At 34.7% G+C, this 24,535-nt stretch overlaps 1 protein-coding gene and 1 pseudogene across 1 annotated transcript in view; one reads left to right on the forward strand and one right to left on the reverse strand.

Annotated features, from left to right (window-relative positions):
* NXPH2 (neurexophilin 2) overlaps positions 1-22,285 on the reverse strand; it is a 30,043-nt gene extending 7,758 nt beyond the window's left edge. The window contains exon 1 of the mRNA XM_039874580.1: positions 22,181-22,285. Coding sequence (XP_039730514.1) covers positions 22,181-22,285 — 105 coding nt within the window. The remainder of the gene's footprint in view (positions 1-22,180) is intronic.
* Positions 1,702-1,820, forward strand: LOC120612102 (uncharacterized; annotated as a pseudogene).
* Positions 22,286-24,535: the final 2,250 nt, after the last annotated feature.

Here is a 24,535-nt window from a genome sequence, read left to right on the forward strand (position 1 = left end):
TTTTATTAAATCTTACTTTCTTAAAAATTGAAGCCATTTTGATAATTAATAGCTTAATAAAGAAAAGTTTATTCTATAAATGTCTTAAATTTATAGCGTTGGAATTACTTTCTGACTGTATTAGATTCAAATGCCCCTTTTCTCATTTTTGGAGCCAGTCCATTGTATTTGATTCTGCACATCTAGTGAGTCAGTATCATCTTTTAGATGAGGCCTTCTTTGTAGGTCAACCTGTTGACCAAGAGGAATAGAGCTAATAAAAGAAAAGCCCACAAAAGAATATTCTATATTCATAGTGCTCTGGGTGCTACAAGGCCACTAATGCTACTTGGTTTCCCTTGGGATCTAGGGCAGTAAGACATCTGCCATAATTATGATAAAATCCTTTTTTATACATCCATCATTGTGATAGCTTTTCTTCTTCCTTGTAGTTGCATGGGGTGCTGAGTCCTAAACTGTGGGTGAGGGGAACATGTGGGTATGAGAAGAGGAAGGATAGAGTTTAGGGGAGGGGAGGAGCTCTCCCTACAGTAAATGGATAATAGAAAGGCAGTTAATGGCATTTAAAGCTTTGAGCTTCTGAGGTTCAAATTCTGTCCAATATATACTATACCATTATCAGTCCAGGTAGCTCTATCCTATAGCAATCCTAACAGGCGGTATTTTTTCCTACTTGACAAAACGCCAATGGAAGAGAGATCACCACTGGCCTTGCTGCCCCAGTCCAGTGTCTAACAATTCTAATTGACACATTTATTTAATAGCTATTGACTCTTCACTTTCATGGCACCAGGGGAGTAGGAGAGACTTGAATTTCCTCAGTAATTGAAGCTTAGCGCTTTAAGCTCACTGCCTCCTGATTTTAGCAAACTTGTTTAAGAAAGTGGGAAATCTAAAACAGTTTAGACATATTTCCACAAAAATATCATTTTATTTTGTAGGAGTAAGTTTATTGCTTCACTGACTTTTGCTTATACCTACAATCATATGAATGCTACTGTATACTCCCACATTGCACCTGCAAATTATTGAATTGGGAGAAGTAGAATGAACCAATCGAGTCTGTGTATTGTGGAAATTAACCTGTTGGTACATCCTCCAGTGGCTGAATTTACCCAATCAGAGAAATTGTGCCAAGAGTGAAGAAATAAATGAAAGAAACAGGGGCAATGAACTCAGTCAGAACAGGTAAAATATGAAGCGGGAAAGAGTAAAGGATAGAAACAGTAGTGATTTGATTTAGTAGAAGAAGTTGGGGTCAGGGACAACTGAATGGAAATCTGGCGCTGTCACTTATGGTCCCATCATCTTGTGCAAGCCACATCCCTTCTCTGTGCCTATTTTTCTGTAGAGTAAATAGTGAAAGAAAAGGCTGGAGCTGCACTTCAGAAAGATGAAGGAGGCTGCGAGGTAGAAAGTGAATGGAGTAAGGCAGGTCTATGGGCAGGAACACTTGCAAGGAGATGAGTTCTGTAGTCCAGAGGAGAAGTGAAGAGACCTGGAACAGTGGTCACAAATGCATGCAATCATTTTTAATCTCTGATTCAACACAGATTTTTCGAACGCCTTCCAGGTGCATTACTTGTGCTCAAGGCACTGGGAGCATACTGCTGGATAGGGCACAGAGTTTCTGTCTTCATGTGATTTGCAGAAGAGCGGGAAAAACATAAATAAATAACATACAGAAATTATATCTCACTTGTCTATGGCCATGTCACACTGAACAAGCCTGATCCCATCTGATCTTGGAAGCTAAGCAGGGTCGGGCCTGGTTAGTACTTGGATGGAAGACCACCTAGGAAGACCAGGTGCTGTAGGCATAAAATAACTAACTAACTAACTAAATAAATAAATAAATAAAATAAGGGATTTTAAGCTGACAAGGTCTTTGCAACCTGTGAGGTCAACCAAAGGTTGCCTCACCTAAAAAAATAAAAGAAATCTCACTTACTCATGGTTATCATAAGGGTCTGAATATATATATGTATGTATGTATATATGTGTGTATATACATACACACATATATACATACACACATACATACATACATACACATATATCAGTATAATGGGAAGCATAAAGAGCTAGTCCTAAAAGGCTATTTTTTCTTTTCTTTTTTTCCAGCTTTGAGGTTAATTGACAAATAACATTGTAATATATTTGAAGTATACAAAGTGATGAATTAATATACATTTACATTGTGAAAGGATTTCCGGCTTCAATTGACATATCTATCACCTCACGTAGTTCTCTTTTCTTAAAAAAATTTTTTGTAAGAATTCTTAAGAAAAGGTTCTTAGCAAATTTTATGCAATATAGCATTTTTAATTATACAACACAGTATTATCAATTATAGTCACCATGCTATAAATTAGATATTTAGAACTTATTCACCTTATAGCTGAAAGTACATGTCCACTTCTCTTAATCGTAAATAGCTCTAATGTTCAGTCAGTGCTGAATTCCTGACTTGGAGATTTAGTGCTCAGAAGTGGCCACCTTAGCAGGCCTTGTCTTTCACCCTTAAACTTCCTAAGAATTACTGAAGGTTTAAAGTATCTATTCTGAGATAGCCAGATCTTTGCTATAATTATGGTGTAAACCTTATTTATAATTCTATATAATTAATATAATATGTATTAATGCTTCTGATAATGCTCTGGATAAATAACAATATTTGGAAATAATGTAGATATGTCTTTATGTTTATAGGTGCGTTAAAATATGCTGATGTCTACAAATAGTCAACAAATCTAGCTAATGTCTATGATTTTCACAAGAACATAAATGTAAATGAAAGGCAAAACAAAAAAAAACTAAATTTTTTTGCCTGTAATCATAGCATTGAAGACACCGCTATAACTCAAGAGAATGTCTTCAGTTTTCTGTGTTTATAGTGATTATAAAATATTTACAACCTACACTGGTTTACCATGAAACACTTGCATAGTTATATATATATAAGTAATACGCAATACATAGAGTGAATAGATCACTTATCATTAACAAGGAAGGCCATACCCTTAACTATGTTACAGTCTAAAACATATAGTCTTCTATTTAAAAAGGGAAAATACAATTTTCCAGGATCAAGCAAAATGAGCTGAATGCTCCAAACTTGAGGATTTGTATCAAGCTGGGACAGTTGGCTTTTTCTTGATAACAGTACTGGCATATGCTATAAGAAATAAATTGACACAAATCTGTACCAATATTTTTTAAAGACAGCTGGCTTGCCCCTCTTGGACATTCTGGAAGCATTTATTAGTGTTTTTTCAGAATGACAATAATTGCTAAGTACCAATTTGGAAGAATAACCGGTTTGTTTAATAGATCTGTTTATAATGTTTGTGATAGAATCTATATAGCTAGTCATTAATTTTTTTCACTGGGGATACTCTTTTAAGACAAGAACTCCCAAAGTGACCACTGTTTTACAATCTAGAGGTGACTTGCAGATCAATTATAGCTAAGGACCTATGGAACAAAAAATGATAAGTGGTCTAAAGCCTTATTTTTGTTGCATATACATAGCTTACATAATTGGATTGCTTTAACAATTCTGTCCTGTATTCTGTAGTTAAAACTAAAATGATAATCCACTCAGCAGAAAAAACTAAAACAAACCAAAACAAAACACAAACAAACCCTGTCATGGCCAAACTCAGCATCCCATTAAATTTTTTGCTTGCAAACAAATCTTGAAAAGCATTTTCTCTAGGTAGAAATTTTACAGAATATCATCCTTGCTGACAAAACAGGGACACATATCTGCTGGACAACACACAATGCTATATTGATGATTAGTAGTATGGCTTGCCCTAGAGTTATATTTCTGGGGCTCCATTATAAAACTGTCACAGCAGATTAAAAGAAGAATGGCATAAAGGAAATGAAGGATGACAGAGTCAAACATGTATCAATGTATTAATTGTATCTATTAATATTTTGTGGCATAATGTGGCATTGTTTCAAAATTCATTTTGCGAGTTGAAAAACAAATGATTGCTTGGGAGAAGAAAGCTAAACAGCAGACATCCTTTCTGCTGAGAGTAGCAAATTCACTTACCTTTCAGATATCTTTTAATAGTTACCCTTTACATTTTCTAAATTGATACAGGAACAGGAAACATAAATGTGAAGACAGAAAGCTTAGCAGTAAGAGCCAAAAAACTAGATTGCAATACTTGGCAGTAGTTTTATTGCTAATGTTAAATATGGCAATTCTTATTTTATCTTGATGACAGTAATCTGAAAAACCAATGACACAATCTCTGCAAAAAAATCACACACACAAACCTACCACACAGAAATAGCATGTGTATAAACACATGTGTGCATGCACATACCATAATTTCTATAAACATTTAAGGAAACTGGTGTGAAAGAAAACATAGGTTTCATTTTGTGTTAGCAAGCTGAATAAAAGAGACTCTTTAACAAATTATGAAAGGCTCAAAGCAAATGTTAAAGATGCTTTGTGGTACAGGGTGCTGTAATATCATAATGTCACAAATATTATGATATGGCCACGCTTGCTGAGAAAAATAGAGTCAGACTGCAGTCTCCTCAAAACTCAGAATGCAAGTTTTGAAAGTCAAACAAAGTATTCTTTTGTTAATGAAACAGAAACAGTCCCTTTGCTGTTAAGGAATAAATGGCTTAGCATGGTAAGTGGCACTGTCTGTTTTCACCCATGTGTCCTTATAAACACTATCCAAGTTTTCAGTGGAGAAGAGCTTCACATGATAGAACACATAAATACTTCTGAAATATCACGGCCTGAGAGAGACAACATGAGTCTCTGAAGGATGCAACAGAGGGAAGAGCAGTCAAACAAGGAGTGGAAATGCCAGATATTGTATTTTTATGTGAGTTCAAGCAGAGTTTCAGTGTGGGATGAGGAAACACGGTTGGGGGCAGCTTCCGGGGATGGGACACGAGATGGGGGTTAGAAGCGAACATGTGTATGGCTTTGCATTTTACCATCGAATCCATTTGATATTTCAATCTTTGGGTACCATAAATCTGGCAATTATGCTGCCTGAGATGGGTCGTTTTAGGTGTCAACTTGGCTATGCTGTAGTGCTCAGTTATTCAAACACTAATCTAGGTGTTGCTTTGAGGTATTTTTTAGGTGTGGTTAACATCTACAATCAGTTTTCTTTTTTCTTCCATTCAAAATGTCAGCATTTATTGATTACACTTTCACTAAATATGACATTTATTAATTTAAAATAATTTTTCAAATTGTTTAAGATACATTGTATATTTCACTTGAAAACATTCACAGTCTGTTGGGGATTTTTACAGCATCCCACACAAATGTGCTATTTTATTATGATCCAATACAAATACATTTTGTAAGATCAGTAACAGTTTCCATACTATTAAATACTTATTTAGTAAGAAAACATAAATGCGTAGTACTTGTATATATGAAACTGATAATTATGTTAAACTTATTTTTGCAATAATCATTCCTGACATTTATACTGAGAATTATAGCATTTTCATAAATAATCTCATTTGATTTTTACACCTATTTTGCGAGGTATGTAGTGCAGGAAATAGCCTTGAGAGCTTAAAAGTCCTGTCCTAGGTCCAAGTTTTGAAAGGCGGCAAAAAATCTAGATGACAGGTCTTTTGTATCAAGTCATTGCTCTTTCCACACTAACACTCTATTAGACCTGATATCAAACAACAACAACAACAACAACAACAACAAATAAGAAACAAAAACCTCAGTCAATACAATATAAATAACATATTTGCCTTATAAAAAAATTCGTTCATTATGAAATGAAAAGTTTATTCTAGAAAATGAAACTAAAAAAACTGAGGAAAATTAAAGTCTGGTAGCAACTGTCAATATTTTAATATTTATTCATACTTTTCCCCTATGTAATAGAAATAATACACATTTTATATGTTATCTTGAATTATTTTTAAAGAAAATATATAGTATTCAGTTGCATGATCACTGAAATGCTCTAGAAGAAAAAAAATCTTACTATTGCTAAGAGTAAAATCTAAATTCAAATCAGGGTCAGTTTCCTCTAAATCTCCTCCCTAAATCTTGAATGACATTTTACTGTTCCATCATTTGTCATCAAAGTCTAAATCAGAAGTATCTTGGCTCTCTGGGTAGGGGCAGGTTACCTGTGCTCTGAGCCAGCTGGGGTGGCAGCCCTGTCTTCATAGCCCAAGAAAGTCTGGTCAGCTCTGGTCTTTGTATATATGGCTCTGTCTTCAGAGTTATGCTTTCTTTGTTTTGTCCTTTCTGTGTGCCTTCTAGGCCAGGCTGGCAACATTTCTGGTGGTATAAAATTCTTAAAACCTTGTCACAGTCTCCTGTGTAATTCACTAGGTCCAAACCACCACCAAGAGTGACCTGAACACATCTTTTCTGGATAACTGCATCCCTAGTCCTGGTTCCTGCTGAGATGGTTGATGGGATCCATGTGTCCTGCACCTGTGTGACTTCAGCAAAAGTTGTCCTTCCATACCTTTGGTGTTTTCTCCAGAGCAATCACTTTGACATAAGTAAAGGAGATACTTATGATACTGTGGGTGGGCCTCATCCACTCTGTTGAAATGTTTAAAAGCAAAATTGAAGTTTCCCCGAGGAAGAAGAAATTCTGCCTCAAGACTGAAGCATCAACTCCTGCTGGAGAGTTCCCAGGGCCTGCACTATATGTGTCGGACTTGCCAGTCCCCACAATTGCAAGAGATAATCCTGGAAATACAGCTCTTTAGATATCTATATCTATTTGTCATCTATTTATCATCTATCATCTATCTATCTATCTATCTATCTATCTATCTATCTATCTATCTATCTATCTACCTACCTACCTATCACCTATCTATCATCTATCTATCATCTATCATCTACCTAATGATATATCTACTACTTGTTCTGTATCTCTGGAGAACTCTGATACACTGTCTTTTGATTTTAATAATTATGTTCATGTGTGAATATTCTATTTTCATGACTCAATTATGTCTCTCACTTTCTTATATTGTCTATAGGACCTAATATAAGGATACTTGATGGTGACAATCACAGGTTCAGATTCAGGCTCAAGTGTCTCCATACTGCTCCCAGAGTAAACTGTGAAAATTTAGACCACCGTACTTGTTACATTATTTATTATTATTATTTATTTTTTATTTGACTCTTCCTCTTATAAACTCCTTGATGGCAGCTACTATATCTTGATCAGCTTTATGTCACCAGCACTTCCCACAGATTCATAATAAGTGCCTAATAAAAACTAAATACATCAATCTGACTGGCACTGTGTAACATCCTGGATCTTTCACAACTTTTTATTTCCTTAGGCTTTACCCTTAGGCCACTTTGGGAAATGTTTTAAATCCTAAATAAAATGTCATCAATAAAGTAGTTAAGCAGGAAAAATAGTGCAGATGGGGAATGAGGAGTTACAAGTTAGGAAAATGGAACCTGAATAATAAGCAATGATAATTTGATAGAATAATAAAAACTAAATCAAAATATTTTAAAATAATATTTGAAAAAGTTGGTATAATTAAGAGAATTAATTTACAGTGTTGTAACAAAGACTGAATTCTATTACTTTCCAAGAGTAATAATTCCTATGACATCATCTACCACATGTAAGCTGATATTAACTCACAGATCTGCATCATTAGCTCAGACTTCACCTGGAGTTCGAGGTCTATATATCTAGCTTTCTAGCAGATCAGTTTACTTGAATTGAATCAAGAAAAGTATACAACACCAGTTTTGCACTCTGTAAAGTATAATATGATTTCTCCAAAATAGTGTAAGTAGCAGTTAAAAATGAGTATAAAAATTTTTTTAAATGGAGGGGGCTAAGAAGGAAGGCTATGAGCTCTTTGTTATAACTCAACTGACTGAAACACTTCCTCATACAATCTCTAGTGGGCTGCTGTTCTGCTTGCACAATCCCATGAACTTTTGTACTTTTGCAGACAACTGGCAAAGCTAACTGTACTTACTGGGTGCTCTCTTTTAGTCATCTGACACTTGGCTAAGATCGGCTGTGGCTTTTTTCTTGGCATCTGCAATCATTTGTAAACAAGATCAAAATCAAAGTCTCTCTGTCTCTCTGGCAATCTCTTGCAAAAAGTGTCTTTGAGAATCTGGTGGACTTGGTCACTCCCCTCCTTTTGGGTTCCCAGCATTATACTCCTATCATAGCACCTGAACTGGTTGGTCTCCCATTAAGCTAAATTCCTTAAAGATAGGGACATTTTCTTATTCTTTGTTGTGTTCCCAAGGCCCAGCACAATGTCAAAGTATACGTTTAGTAAACATGTGTTGCTGAAAAAAAATGTAACCTTCCCCATAAAGTGCCAATATATTTCAATATTAACTGAATGACTTGATTAAATTTTCCCCTGAGATTTTATGTGTTGCAAAATCATTCCTGGATTATACTTAAATCACCATATAATATTTTAAAAATTATTTGGGATAAAATTCATAAAGTTTAACTGACTGTGGTGGTTGTAGAGAACATAGAGAGAAAAATACTTGCTTGATAAAGGAACGAAGTGAAAGATGCTATAACCAATTCCTGATGGGGTCCTGGTCACTCTGGCCCTTGGAGACTTGAGCATAATCCCAGCCTCTGGGATCCAGAAGAGAAGGGTTGTTGGGCTATGTTGAGGGCTATGGTCAGATTCTGTTAAGGACCTTGAAAAGAGATGCTGTGGCTTCCCATATTTAAACAGAGAAAGAGAGAAAGATTACTGTGAAGAGCGTCCCCTGGTGTCCAGGAAAGAATTAGCACAGCATCTACTGAATTGCCAAGATGAGAGTATAGTACACTTTTCCAGGAGTTTCCGTGTCAAAGTGAAGGACTAAGGAAGGAGTTATATAGATAAGTTACAGTATTGTGGGGAGCGTGATTTTTTTTTTATTTAATTTTTTAAGAATAGTGTTCTGGACCTTAATTAATCACATGGGTAAATGTTTCATTTCTCAATGAACTGCACTTGGCTTTGTTGACATATTTAGCAATCTATTAAATAGGTCAGCATACTTAGTAACCACTGGAAATCTCCCCAGTGTGCTATTTGGGAAGGAGGAGCAATCAGTGATCCCTTAGGTCTTTATGTACAAATAAGTATTAGGAATGAATCGACCAATTAATTAAACTTGGTTTACTTTGGTGCTTATTGAGCAACTATGATATACAGAGGGCACAGGTAATATTCCCTCATTCGGAATTGACAGGGCTGCACAAGTAGGGAGTAGCTTGAAGTAGTGGCAGAGGGAAGAAGTCCAAAGACTGAGAAACTTGAAATGTAGACTTATCCTCAACATACGATAATTCATCTCTATATGATAATAGGATCATTTGTGCTTATTTCCTTTCTGATTTCCCTCTTGCAAACATTTTCCTCCCTTTGCTACCTAATTTTTCCCATCTAGCATGTCTCCATCCATCACTAACTCAGCCCAGAACCTTGACTAATTCTTGAGCCCTCTCTTTTTTTCTCCCTCTCGCATCTAATTCATTGCTAATTCCTACATTCTATTCCCAAATCTATTTTAAGTCTGTCTACCTCTCTTCACCTCCACTGTCTCCTCCATCAGCAACACGATCTCTCTTGGATACCTTCAGAATCTCTTGTGTCCAATCTCTCCCTTTCAGTCACCACGCATCATAGAGAGTAAACTTTTACAACCAGATCATGTCCCTCCACTGCTCAAACTCATCAGCATATTCTGTTGCATTTAGAATAAAGTTCAGACTCCTCAAATGGTAAACAAAGTCCTTCTAGCTATGGCTCCTTTTGCCTTTTCAATGTGCATTCCACTTATTCCTATGCTGTAGCTTTCTGTGACCTTCTTTCAAGTCCTCTTGAAAACCATCAGAGAACTTTGTTCATGGTTCTCTTAAGATACAATAATATTCTGCCTCATTTTACCTCCTCTCACTATATTGTAAGTTACTTCGAGTCTCCTATAACATCTATTCCACACATTTTTTTGGGGGCATGGGGGTTACCTCTGCATTCTAGCACTGGGTTGGGCAATGGGATTCAATGGTGCAAGGACCATCATGGCTCCCATTTAATAGAGTGTAATGTCTAGTGCAGTGGACTGACAGAAAATTTATAAACAAACTATTTAGAAAATAAATATAAACTGTGAGGAGTGCAGAGAGGAAAACCAATAGGAGATTCACTAGAGAATAGGGCGGGTCACTTTAGAGTTTGTGGCATGATACTGGACAAATGGACAGAAGTCAGATCATTTAGGCATCAAGTTGAGCATCTTACTTGTAGGAAGTGTTTAATAAATATTTGTTGAGTTTTCATGAGGTGAATATACTCTTAACTACAAAATTATACACATTAAGAAATGGAGGCCCTTAAACTGTAGGAAAAACTCTAGAATTGATCTCCACATTTCCAGTTGAATGCTCTTTCTAGTATTGCTATAGACTGTTAAATATGAATGAAGACACGAAAGCAGAATTGAGATGTGATTACTCAGCATCTGACAAAGACAGTGCCAGTTTCTATCACACACAGATGGAACGTGATTGACATGTATTAATCAATAGTCTTTTATTAGAATGTGTGACAGTTATGGATAGTTTTCTTGAGTCTACCTTTATTTTAAAACCAAACACTGCTTAACCTGAATGCTCTCTCTTCTCTAAACTCTTTTTGTCTAATTACTTCCCATGTTTTTGACATCAGAGAAGCTTTTCCTTACTATTGGGACCAAGTTGTATCTATTATATTCACTCTTGGAACCTGAGCAGCTGGTTAAGAAGTTGAATTACTCTGTTGGAAAGACCATGCGTAGAGGCTCTGAAATTACAAGGAATGGGAAAGGAGCCCAGCTGAGTCCAAATTTCCAGCCATTCCTTCCAAGGCCCCAGGTGTGTAAGTGAAGCCATCTTGAACTCTTCAGACCAATTCAACTGCCAGATGAGCACCTCTAAATGATCCATACGAATGCTACTAGGAGCAGGAGAATCAACTAAGCCCTGTGCAAATTCTAGATCCATAACATCATGATATAATAAAATGGCTGTTGCTTTAAAATGTCACATTTTGAAGGTAGTTTTTTTTTTTGTTTATTTTTCTTTATTATTTTTAAACTATGAAGTAGAGAACATACTTATTAACAATTTCCTTACCGATTCTTTTTGCTGAACAGTAAATAAACATTCCTCCATGATTTGTGACGTTCCTTTTAAATATAACCAAAATGACCTTTACTGTTTTTACTTCTTACAAGGGTAATAAGTCAAGTTATTTGTTAAAATTAGAAAGCAGAGATAAGCTCAAATAAGAAACCTATTAAAATCATGCATAGTCTCATCATTCTACAAATGTTTGCATGAAATTCCATTTTAAGGATTCTTCTATTCAAACAGTTCCTTACTATATTATATTGTTGGGCTTAATTTAAAAAAAAATCAATAGAAATTATAATAGAAAAAATTAGGAGTATATAAACATTACATATGAAACAAAAATTAACATAGCCTGGAATATTTTCCAGGTTACACATGAAAATACATAGCATTTGTACCTGAGAGATGAAAATACAAATTCAGGGTTAGACATTTAGGAACTGGTACTTGTTGATGAAATCACATTATTTCCCAGCAATTCCTTTTCCTCATTTATGGTTTAGAGTGATGATCTACTGAGGTAATACATAAATATTTGTATAGAAACATACATAAGTAATACAATAAAAATTCTATGTACAGCTATTAAAAATATTGATGTTATTTTTTCTTAATTCCATTCAATCATGTGAGGTTCTCTTGTGCTTTTTCTTGTATTTTCATTTACACACTTCTTTATTAAATTTCTTTCAAAAAACCATTGATTTATCTGTTTTTATGTCATGTTAAATTCAAATTCAAGTGATAGACTATCTCCATTTGTGAAGTATTTGTTTAACTTAAATGTTGCCCAGAGAGCTTAAATGAGGAGTTAACTGACTAATCTTTTCTCTGGATTTCTTTCTCATTTTCTGTTTTTTTTTTTTTTTCTTCTTCTTTTTCCTCCTCTTCTTGTTCTTCCAGTTTCTCTTCCACATTCTTTTCCTTTTCTTCTCTTTTTACTTTCTCCTTCTCTCCATTTTTTATTTTCCCTTTTTTCATCTATACTATAATTCCTATTTGATTGCTCTGGATTTTGATCATAAGGCATAACTGGTTGCTTCTGTATAGCAAGATTTGAAGTATCAGGAGCTTTTGAAGTATCAAGGGCTCTCTTCATCTTGAAAAAGTTTCTTCTCATGGCTTCCAAGACACCAGCCTTTCCTGAGTTTCCATCTTATCAATAGCTGATCCTTCCAAGTTTTCTCTGCTTGTTTCTTCACTTTCTATCTCTCCCCTTGGACTTCAATTTTTTTTTTTAATTTTAACTTTTTATTACAGAAATTTTAACATAGGCACAAAAGAAGAAAAAATAGTGTAATGAATTTCTATGCCTCCATCACATAGTTCAACTATGATAAACATTCTGTCATCTCCTTATGATAATGATTCTAAAAGTAAAAGAAATAAAAATTATTAAAAACTTTTTAAAACAGATAAAACATTAATATGGGATGTGTGTACAAGATAATATGCTTAATATACTTTACGGTGAAGCTTCCAAATTAGAGATTAGGGCCTGTAAAGGTTGTTACATGGCTCTGACCCTTAGTTCTCATGACCTCAAGTTCACAGGTCTCACCAATACTTCTTGTTCAGTCTTGAGTGTAGTTTTTCGTGCAGTCAATAACTGAAACATGGAGGGCATGTGTAACTCTATGAGATGATAGAGTAGTAGCCACAATGTGCAGGTGCCAAAGAGATAATCAGAACATTTCCTGTAGATGAGATTGTCTTTGTGTACACAAACTTGTAGAATTAGCCTGGATGGTTCAGCCCTGAGTCATTCTGACTTATGCATCCCACACAAAGCCCTGAGATCTGTCTAAACTCTACCTCCAGGATTTCACGGTTTTTATTAAGGCAAGTTCTTGGAAGTCCAGACCCGATCCCTAGACTCTCCTGGAGACGATCACCTGAGCTAATATGACTTCCACATATTTTAAGGTTGTGTTTATACCACCGAGGAACCTATGTTAGTTCCTTATCAGACACTGCAGAGCTTAGTCAATTTATATACTTCAATGATATTTGAGATATGTGTAAGAGAAGCTTTAATAACTATCCTCCAATGCTAAGTAACCATCTCTCTATTTTGCTTTGCATAAGAATTCCTATCTATCTTTTATCTTAATCAGGCACCATTTTGCCCTAAAGAAAAGTATTAAAGGTTAATTTGGAATGGACACTAAAATAGAAAAAAATGATTGAGCACAGACTGTTAAGCCAGGTCAACAGAAAGCAGATGAAATTCATAATTGTTGGTTTTTATTTATGGACTATGCTTACAACAGACATCATTTTTATGCATAGCTTATTTAATCTTTAGATGTATCTCACTTCTCATCTAGATACTACCTAATTTTAGAATATGGGTGCTACAGAATACTTGGAGATTTATAATATTTATAAAAAAATCACATTAATAGCAGAGGATAACAGAGGACAAAACAATTAGAAGAGACCTGGTTTCTTAAGTCAGTTGTCAAAACCTCAAAAAAGCCTTTTTTCAAATAAATTAATCATTTTTTTCCTTCTTATACTGTGAATGTAAGTTATATTTCCATTTCATGCATATTCTCTTTTTAAACTAAATTTCAAAGAAGGAATTAGTGATTAATAAAATTTAGCCCCCTGCTTGCCTCTTTTCCATATTACCTTCTTTTTAATATCTTTGCTTGATTTGATTTCATAGTTTACCCCATGAATGTACTTATGCTCCTTGTGCTTTATCTTTCAACATAGCTAAAACACTTAGTAGCAACCATCTGTTCTGGCCACCACGGTTAATTAAAAGATGGCTGGAAAAAAAAAAAAAAGAAATGCTGATCACCATTTCTTCACAACTATGTAGGAAAGAACTCATTGTTATAAAAGCGTGTGAGTTTCTCTTTTGGTAGCCTTCAGTCAGGCTAAAAATGTAAGGTAAGGCCCATGTCTGTGAGTATGTTGGATAAAAATCATCTCAGATGCTCTGATACCATTTAGGTCATTAGGATTAGGAATTATCTTCTGAGACAACTGATGAGAATCGAAAACAAGATATTCAAAACTCAAGCCCTATAGCCTAGTTTTATTATTTGCACTCCTGAAGTATCTTTTTTTAATTGATGGTATATGGTTGACATATAATTTATAGAATCTTAATTGCGGTCATTTCTTGATTTTTTTTTCATCAAAGATGGGACTATCGCTAAACAGTGAGCTATGAGAACTGTTCTGGTATATTTGAAAGGCTGTCCAATGGAAGCCAGGTGAGATTTGTAGTGGTTTGCCCTAGGTCTTAATATGCCCTGCCTACTAGAGGTATGAAGATTGTGGGTTGGTAAAAGGGATTTCCTACCATGAGGATCAATAAAATAGCCTGCTCCTATGATAGTGTCATGAGTTGAATTGTGTCCTTCCCAGAAGAGATGTGGAAGTCCTCGCCCCTGTTACCTGAGAATGTAACCTTATTTGGAAACAGGGTCTTGACAGATGTCATCAAGTTAAGATGAGGTCATTAGGGTGGGCGCTAATCCAATATGACCAGGGTCTTTATATAAAAGAAGAGAAGAAGAAGCACACGGGTAAAACACCATGTGAAGACAAAAACACACAGACACAATCTCTGAAAATGGAGGCTGAATTGGAGTTATGCTGCCACCAGACAAGAAATGCTTGGGGCTACCAGAAGCTGAAAGAGGCAGGAAGCATCTTCCCTGAGAGGCTTCTGAGGGAGCATGCTCTTGCCAAAACCTTGATTTCGGACTTGTAGCCTGCAGCCTGTTACAGAATAAATTAATGTTGTTTTAAGCTACCTAGTTTGTAGCACTTTGTTATGGCAGCCCTAGAAAACCAAAATGGAATTTCTCTGTCTACGTCACTTAAGATGTTAACACAGAATATTTGAGGTTATAAGGGAAATTCATAAATCAACTAAGCCTTAACTTAGACAACCTTTATATTTCTCCAAGTCTAAAATTACCTTCATTTTTAATATGCTTTTATATGGTCTGTAAGTGATATTTGAGGTTTTAAGATCATGTGCTATTATGCCAATTATTATTTAAAATTGTCACAAAGTTATGGCCAATTCAACAAAGCATAAAAAAAAAATAATTAGAAAAACTCCTGGCAATGAAATAACTAAATTACCATTACTTGCTGAGAAAATAAGTTGCATAAATAGGAAATCAAATGAAAAAGATTCCAAATTGATACCAGCTCAGCACAGTGGCTAGATAAAAGATAATAAACAATAATTAATAGCATGCTATATTTTAATATTAACAGTGTTGGGAATGTAATTTGAAAAAGATGCTGTGCATGGTAGCAATATTAAGTTTAACATATGCTTTAACAAGAGATGTCTAAGACTTCTATGAATAAATTTATAGAATTCTACCAAGAGAAAAAAGGAAGTATTTCTACACTAAATGGAGACATACTATGTGTTTGACTGACAAGAACGTGAAGGTACCACTTTCGCACAAGTAAATGTATATGTTTCATTTAATTTGATCTAAAAATTCTAACAGGATTTTTTGGAGGACATGAAAAAGTGATTTTAAAGTCTATTCGGAAATAAAATAATAAATATTAAACACCTCTTGATACTGGAAATCCGACTAATAAAGTTAAGTGCTAACACAAACTGATAAACTATTTAGAATAAATATGGTAAAAAAAGTTTCATATTCTCATCACATAAAGAGATTTTATGTATCATTAAGAAAAGAAGTGAAAATCACAGTGGAAACATACATAAACAATAAAAACATGTAATTCACAAGAAAAGCCATACAAATAGCCAATGAATATTGTGATAAATAGTCATTTAAAAACAATGACATAATATTTTCCAAAAGTTAAGTTAGCATGCATATTTTTAAATGAAACAACCTATATTGAAGGTTGGGAGAGTGCTTGGAAGAATAAACAGATGCAATATTTCTAGAAAAAAGTTTAGGCATATTAATCAATAGCTTTAAAAATGGTGATAACTTCAAACACAATAATCCATTTTTAGAAATATAACTTACAGTAAAATGATGTTCAAAAGTACTGATGTATAGAAAGACAAATAGAGCACTGGAACAGAATAGAGAGCCCAGAAACAAACCCACATATATGTTCAACTGATTTTCATAAAGTGTTATAGGAATTGAATGGAGAAAGAGTAGTCTTTTCAACAAATAGTGCTGAAATATCTGGATATCCATGTGGAAAAAATGAAACTCTTACACCATACATAATAATTAGACTTACTAGAGCTAATTATTGGATATAATGGATCTTAGAACTAAATGTAAAAGTTAAAACTATAAGATTTCTAGAAAAATAAGGAAGTAATCTTCAAGACCTTGGTATAGCAAAAGTTTTTTTAAGATAGAATATAAAAATATAGAATATGGATATCATAAAAATATTTGATAAAATTGTATGTCATAATTAACAATGTCTGCTCTTTGAAAGATTCTGTTAAGAAAATGTAAGACAACACACAGACTGGGAAAACATATTCACAATACATTTATCTTACAAAGGGTTTATACCCAGAATATAGTAATGAAGACATTCAATTCAATCATAGAAAATCCAATTTTTTAAAATGGGAAAAACAGTTAAGCAAAAGAGATATAATTCACTAAAGATATACAAATGGCCAATATGCTCATTATAAAATGCTCCACCACATTAATCATATCAGGGAAATTAAAATAAAATCCACATGAGATAACATTACATACCCACCACCGTAGCTAAAATGAAAAAGACTGACAGTAGTAAATGGTGGCAGAGATGTGTATTAATTAAAACTCTTGTACATTGCTGGTGGAAAAGTAAGATGTAAAAGGCAACTTTGGAAAACAGTCTGGCAGTTTCATATAAAGTTAAAGACATACCTACACTAAGACCCAGCAATTTTACTCCTAGGTATTTATCCATGACAAAAGATTACATATGTCCAGATGGAGGCTTTTATACAAATATTTATAATCCCTTTACTCATAATAACCTCAAACTGAAAACAATCTAAATGACTGAATAATGGACAATTAAATATAAATAATTAAATAATGAATAATCAGATGGAAAATCACAATTATACCATTAGATAAAATATAATTCTTTATAAAGCAATATAAATGGATAATTTCATACAAAGAAATACTACTCAGGATAAAAAGAAACAAACTACTGACTCAGAAATTAAAAGTCTATATATACTATGTGAATGCATTGATATGAAATTTGAGAACAGACAGAACTAATCTATAGATAAATCAGTGGTTGCCTTTGACCAAGTGGGTGGTTAGTTGGTGGTGGTGCTGACAACAAAGGGACTTGAGAGAAGTTTTCAAGGTATTGGAAAAGTTCTATATTTGATTGTGGTGGTAGTTACACATGTATATACATTTTTCAAAATCTTGGGTCTGTATCCTTAAAATAATTTAATTTTATTATAACTTAATTATGCCTCCTAAAAGTTGATTAGAAATTTAAAAGAAATGATGTACATAATCTATGTACAAACATGTTAACTATGGCATTATTCATAATGGCAAAAATATACAGTACATCCATTTAATGGGAGCCTTAAAATGTAATTTATTTAGTGATTCATCAAAATAATGTAAATAAAGAACATTTAATAACATAAAAAATTAAATATTGTCCAGTGGAGAAAAGTGATACACTTTTGTAAAACAAATAGTTTATATACATGTTAAAAATTATTGACAGGACATATACCAAAACATTAATTGGTAGTCTCAGGATAATGGGTTCTTAGTATTTATTGCTTCCTTCTTTGTACTTATCTCTCTGTTTTATTTTTTACATTAAACTTACATTACTAATTTGAAAAAAAATGCATGTACTGAAGAAAAATAAAATAAAAATAATAAACTGATAAATAATCAAAGTAATCTCTTTAGAAAAAATATAAATCAGTAATATTAACATTCAGTTAAAAGTTCAACGTCATTACTAACCAAACAAGTACAAATTAAAGAACAGAGGCTTTTGCGACTAACAAATTAGCTAATATAAAATGTACGAGAACAATTTATTTTTTAAGAATGAGAATATCTACTGCTGGAAAGGATATTTCTTCCACTTTGTTATGACAATATAAATTAGTAGAGCATTTCTGGAAAGCAATTTATAATATGCACAAATAGCTTTAAAATTCTTCACTCCTTTTAATGTAATAATTTCACTTCTAAAGTACCAGCCTTAGAAAAATTTTCAAAATACCAACTGTAATGCATGGACAATGAAGTTTACTACAGTGTTATTTATATTTTAATAGACTACAAACAACTCATATCTCTAAAACTTTAAAAAAATTGTAAGTAACTCTAATATATTTATTTAAAAGCTTATTAACCAGCATTTAAAAATGACGTGGGTTTTAATAACATGGGAGAATGCTTACTTCTGTAAGGTTACATTAAAATAGCTATAAAGTTGTATATATGGTATTAGTTCAACTACACTGTATATTAAATATGAATGGAGAAAAGAATGAATATCCTAAAATGCTTATAGGTTACAAATGGGCAGAAAGGTCACTGATAATTTACCTCCTATTTTTAATACATTTTTATATTTTGAAAATAGTAGTAAGCAGGTATAAATTTAATAATTACTCCTCTCAAATAAAATTCTAGAACTAAAATATGCCCAGAGCAAAGTTAATGCATTCAGGCAACTTATTACCTAAGGTAGAATTATTTAGTTTCCTAATGTCTGGTGAAATTGACAAGGGTAAAGAATTTTGGGAATCAAATTACTTCAATGCCTGGACAGTAAACAATAAGGCATTTAACAAATTTATATTTATATATATGATGCCTAGCATAATATCTGGGACTTGATGGTTAATAAGTGTGCTTACAATGAACAACAATGAAAAATATTGAAAATTATATGAATGTACATATACACAAAAATATGCACACATATATACACATGACATAAAGCAATCTCCCAAATTAATCAACAGTATGTAACAAAGTTTCAGCTATATAAGTAGAGAAAATTGAAATAAATGCGAACTGCAGTTCTCAATAAAGTATAAATTTAATCTTTTGTGGGCAAAAAGAATAAAAGCGTTTACTGAATGTCAAGAGCTGCCCTATAGCCCTGGAAGGAAACAGCAATGCAGGGTGCTTGCCCTTGTCCAATCAAGACTGGCCCAGGTGGAGCTTTGAAAACAGAGGAAGTAAAGAAGCAACTCAGCTGGGTTACTAGTTGATACCTTATGAATAGCTCATTAAGAAGAATCATCCTTAATAGAGCAGAAGAGAGGGCAGGACATTCTCCTCTTTGCTTCATCTAATCTAGAAGCTACTTTCTGTTAGAGCAGCATCAAGTCCTTGGGATGGAAGGTGGCCTAAAAACAGCAGTAAGAATGATGACTAGGGTTCAGAATCTATGTTAAGGGAGCTAGCCCAGGGTGGGGTGAGAGTCAGGACAGATCTCACCATGCCTAGTTTCTTAGAAAGATAGTTGCTAGCAAGAGTGAGCATTTTCTGCAGGGATTAGACTGAGTCAGAGATTTGGGTGAGCAAGTATTCTATCTGATCCCAGCCAGTCTCTTGCTGGGGTACAAAACACTAGCTGTAGGAATATATTCATGTTTATTTTTATTTTCTTGTTAATAGCGGCTTTTAATTCAAAATATGTTGAGATATAAATTGAGGCTTGTGTGCTATATGGTGGGTTTCCTCAAAGCACACTCTATATAATAATTTGGCTTTGTTCCATTCATATGGTAGGTATGGCCTTATGCTAGCCTTGCAGTTTGATAACATCACTGAATTTTGTTTTCCCTATTTTCCAGTAAGCCATGTAAGGCAAATGGTAATAACATCATTTTGAGGATGAGAGATCAGGGTACAGAGAGTTTAAGCAACTAATCCAAGTTCCCCAAGCAAGAGCCCAGATCCTTTTAGCGCCCCTACAGGGAGGCATCTAATAGTCCATTTTAAACTAGCACTCAAACTGTTTTTAACATTATCTATGCCTTTTCTTTTAATTGAATAGGTTGTTTAACAATTAAGCCCTTCGCAAAATACATAGTTAGCACTATAAACATTTAAAAAAATAGACTATAACAATTTCACCTACTAACACTTGTTTTCTAACATTTCTATTTTGCTCAAACAGTTTATGATACTGCTTACGATTACTGTGGGGTATCAGGCCACATAAATATTTAATGATGTCAGTCATCTCTGAAAGGGAAAAAGAGAACCTTGCCACTAGGTTTATATGGATGAGGAATTTATTTTCCTATATATTTGGCTCTGATATTTAATTTTAGATTCTTGGATTGAAGTCTCAGATTTATGATTGATTAGAGTTTGACACTGCTCTTGGGAAAAAAATAAACAAACAAACAAACAAACAAACAAAAATCCCAACAAGAAGAAACAGCAGACTCAGAATCAAGTCACTTGCGCTAAGTCCCACATCAGCAAACCAAGACTTAATTGCAGCGTTAGCTTCTCCCAGGAATGTGACCTTTAAACAATCAATCTGGAATTACCTGGTCAGCAACTAGTGAGGTAATCTGCCTAAGAGACCCTCAAACTTCCCCAAAGGAAGGTGATGCCTGAAATAATGCACTCTGCAAGAAGCTTCCTTTTTTGCTGCCCACTTCTGCCTATAAAAGCTCTCCATTTTGTACAGATCTTGGAGCATCTTTCTATTTGCTAAGATGGGATATTGCCCAATTTATGAATCATTAAATAAAACCAATTAGATCTTCCAATTTACTCAGTGGAATTTTTTTTTTTAACATTCTTTAGGCATATCGGTTCACCTTTAAATATGGGCTTTTCCCTGCCTCTTGTATCACATAAAAACTGGAATGTCCAACTCTCTATCAGATCAGTACTGCTGACTATCCGTCTGTTGGACTTCTCAATTAATATCCTCCCTCCTGCTTGTTTCTTGAATGCCTGGGAGATTTGCTAAGACTGGTTCATTAAAATACTAATTTTAAACTGTAATTATCTGTTGGTTCATATCAGCGGTTGAAACACAGTGGCACTGATATCTTTTAACTGCAGGAGAATTTCACATCTGTTCTCATTCCCTGGAGCCTCAAGCAAGAGTTACCTTGGCACTGGAAGGAGGCAGTTTGAAAGAGATGTAGAGAATGGTGTTTTAAGAAAGGCAACAAAGGCAGGCAGGAAGAATTGTAAATATGGTAAATAGACTCAATTGTAAAACTATTCATGATAATACCTTCTAGGGAAAAACAAACAAACAAACAAGAGCAATCAAGTAGATAGCATGGCAGTAATAGTCCTGTTGTCCCCTTTGGGAGGATTTGAACTGTGCAATAGTTTATCTGATTCCTGGAAGATTTGCAATCTGCTGGCCTAAGTGGGTGAGAAGTGAATGAGTAGATTATTTCTTGATTTAGGATAAAGGTCAATGATACTGTGAGCCTGGAAAAGCATCAATTAGTCTAAGGAATGCCCAGTGGTTGGCAGAACTGAGTACAATTATCAGACTTGAGGTATAGATGTGAGAAAGAAAAAGAAAAGGTAAACTAAGGAAAACAGAAAGAGTTTTAATAAAGGGGATAGGAATAAGATGAATAGGGTAGAGGACAAGAGGAAAGAGAATTGAAAACAGGTCCTGGGGAGGAGCCACACTATTTTTTGAAAACGAATTATACACAAGTCACTGGAGAAGGAAAGTTAAAAGGAAGACCATTCACTGGTTTATTATGTGTTTGATGATTAGAGTCTTAGGATCGGTTGGATATTATCTGCATTGTATAGAGGAAGAAACTAAGGCTTGGAGAGATTACAATCTGGATTTGAGAACCTGGTTGTCTAACTCTGAACACTTTTGTCTTTTTCATCGTGTGATGGGGCTTTTCAATATTTCAGGGAGATTCAGAGATGAATAAGACACAAATCCTTTCTTCAAAGAGCTCAAGGCCTATAGTACACATCGCAAAGCAGTGGCATCCATATGCTACAGAAACTCGCCTCAAGCCTGCTTACAGAATCTGTCTTATGGCTTTTGTGGAAATTTGCTGGATAATATTCCACTTCTATGTGAGGCTGAGGCACAGGCACAGGCACAGGCACAGGCACAGGCACAGGCATGCTCAGAGCTAGCTAACTTTTGTAGGGAGCAGGTCCTGCCGGCTGCCTGTTAGGGAAAAGGAGAGGTGGAGAGGCATGGTCTGTTACTCCAGTTTAGGGTAAGGCAAGTATGAGGAATGCTGGGAGAATTTTCTGCAAGTTCAAGGCTACTCTATTATTTTCTAGAAGCTCTTTATCTTTTAATACATTCCAGACTTATTCCAGGACCTTTGCCAGGTCCTAACTTGAGTAAAATTATAAAGTTGGCCCATAGTGTCATAATACCTCATGGCTCCCATCCACAGCATCTTCTACCAGAATTACAGAAGATTCAAAATGTTTCTTGAGTTACCTTTCTACTCCACCCGCTCCAGACGCAAATAACCTGAATAAATTAACTGGAGGAAAAAAATAATAATAACGATGGAAGCACAGCAACAATGAAGCCAGAGGTGCAGACGACTTCTTTGACAGAGTATTAAATGCTTCAAATACAGGATAAAATGCTGCTGCTTTTGTCTACATATGAGAAGTAAGACACCAGGTGTTAAGAACAAAACGAGTGAAAGATCTTTAAATCTTTGAGCAGACAAATAAGAGCTTTCACCGTGGCCAACTAAAGGGAAGATAGAGAAGTTTAAGAGGGCAAAAGAACCTCTCTCCTCTCCTCTGTTCTGAATATACAAGAAGGTAAAGCGAATGAGAGCTCAATCAAGTTTAATGAGCGCTAAATCAAGGACTGTTCTATTGACAAACTAATTTGGAAATCATTTAAGAAAAATGGTGCTTCAGCTCTTATTTATATCTGCTGGAGAGAATGGGCCATGTTCTTTCCCCTGCGTTAAATAACATGTCTTTAGCCCAGGAACTTAAAGTCCATTTTTCTTTTATATCTCCAGTACTCAGGGACTGGGTTGTTAATAATTTAGCTAATTGAGTAAAACCTAATGCTTCAAATCTTGAAGCAGGGAAATAAAAATCCCAAGATTTTCTGTAGATATGGGATGCATAATATTTAATGCTTCAGAGATCATTAGTAAAAGAAAATATTACAGACATACACACCCTCTGAGAGTCTAACTAATGAACATCTCCCAGCTGCTGTTGAAAAATCAGCAGTAGCATCGGCACCAATTTCAAGACAAAGCACAGCTGACAGATGTTTGAAGGGATAAATCAGGCTGTACAAGGATTAAAATAATAAGTCCCCAGTGCCTTTAAAGGCAGAGGTGCCACAGCAAACTATTTCCAGCTACTTGAGTGCAACTGAAAGATGGATCCCAGGGGCTCTTTATCTAGCAGCCCAGTAGGCGTTTGAGTGGTATATTACTAAAATCTAGCACAGGTTCTAAACACACCAGATTTTAAGCTTTTATTGTTACCTCTGTTTTACGGGAGTCTCAAGGATTCTGCTTCAGTTACAATATTTAGGACATGATGTAACTAAATGTGAATTGGGCCAATATAATGAAACATAAGTGACAGCGGTTTTTTATGCTCATTGCAATGGATGCTTAGCATGGTGATAACAACTATTATTTTTTAAAAAAAGGCTGGTAAACAACCTCCTGATTGAGAAACATGTCCTTATTGGGAATCTATTATGTGTCTCTTCCTATTTATCATTAAGCTGGTGGATTAAAAAGGGAGACTATTTGAAAAAATCTAAATGGTTTCATATCAAACTTATGGAACACTTGTGAGCCACAGGACTTCTCCTACAATACCACTCTGGATGTGACTTTATTACATCACTTACTAAATTGTATTTTAATGGTGTGAATGCATGCTAGCTGCATTCCCTTGCCCGATACCGATGTGAGCCTTTTGAGGGCAAAACCTGGATCTGAGCCACCTTGTGTTCCTCGGAGCCTTAGACAATGCCTCTGATACAGAAGATTTGATAAAGGCCTAGCATTTTCCTATGTGTCATGGTGTGATGCTTAATTTTATGGTCAATTTGACTGAGCAACAGGGTGGTTAAATATTTGGTCAAACATCATTCTGGCTGTTTCTGTGAGAGTGTTTTTGGATGAGATTAGCATTTAAATCAGTAGACTGAGTAAAGCAGGTTGTCCTCCCTAATGTGAGTTGGCCTCATCCAATCAGTTGAAGGCCTGAATAGAACAAAAACGCTGACCCTTCCCTGAGTAAGAAAGACTTCTTTCTGACCGACAGCCCTTGAACCAGAATATTGGCTTTTTTCCTGCCTTTGAACTTGAACTGAAATATTGGGCCTAGAGCCTGCTGACTCACCCTGCAGAAATTGAG

This window comes from Pteropus medius, unplaced genomic scaffold, assembly GCF_902729225.1.
Source record: "Pteropus medius unplaced genomic scaffold, Ma_sr-lr_union100, whole genome shotgun sequence".
NCBI classification, from domain to species: Eukaryota; Metazoa; Chordata; class Mammalia; order Chiroptera; family Pteropodidae; genus Pteropus; species Pteropus medius.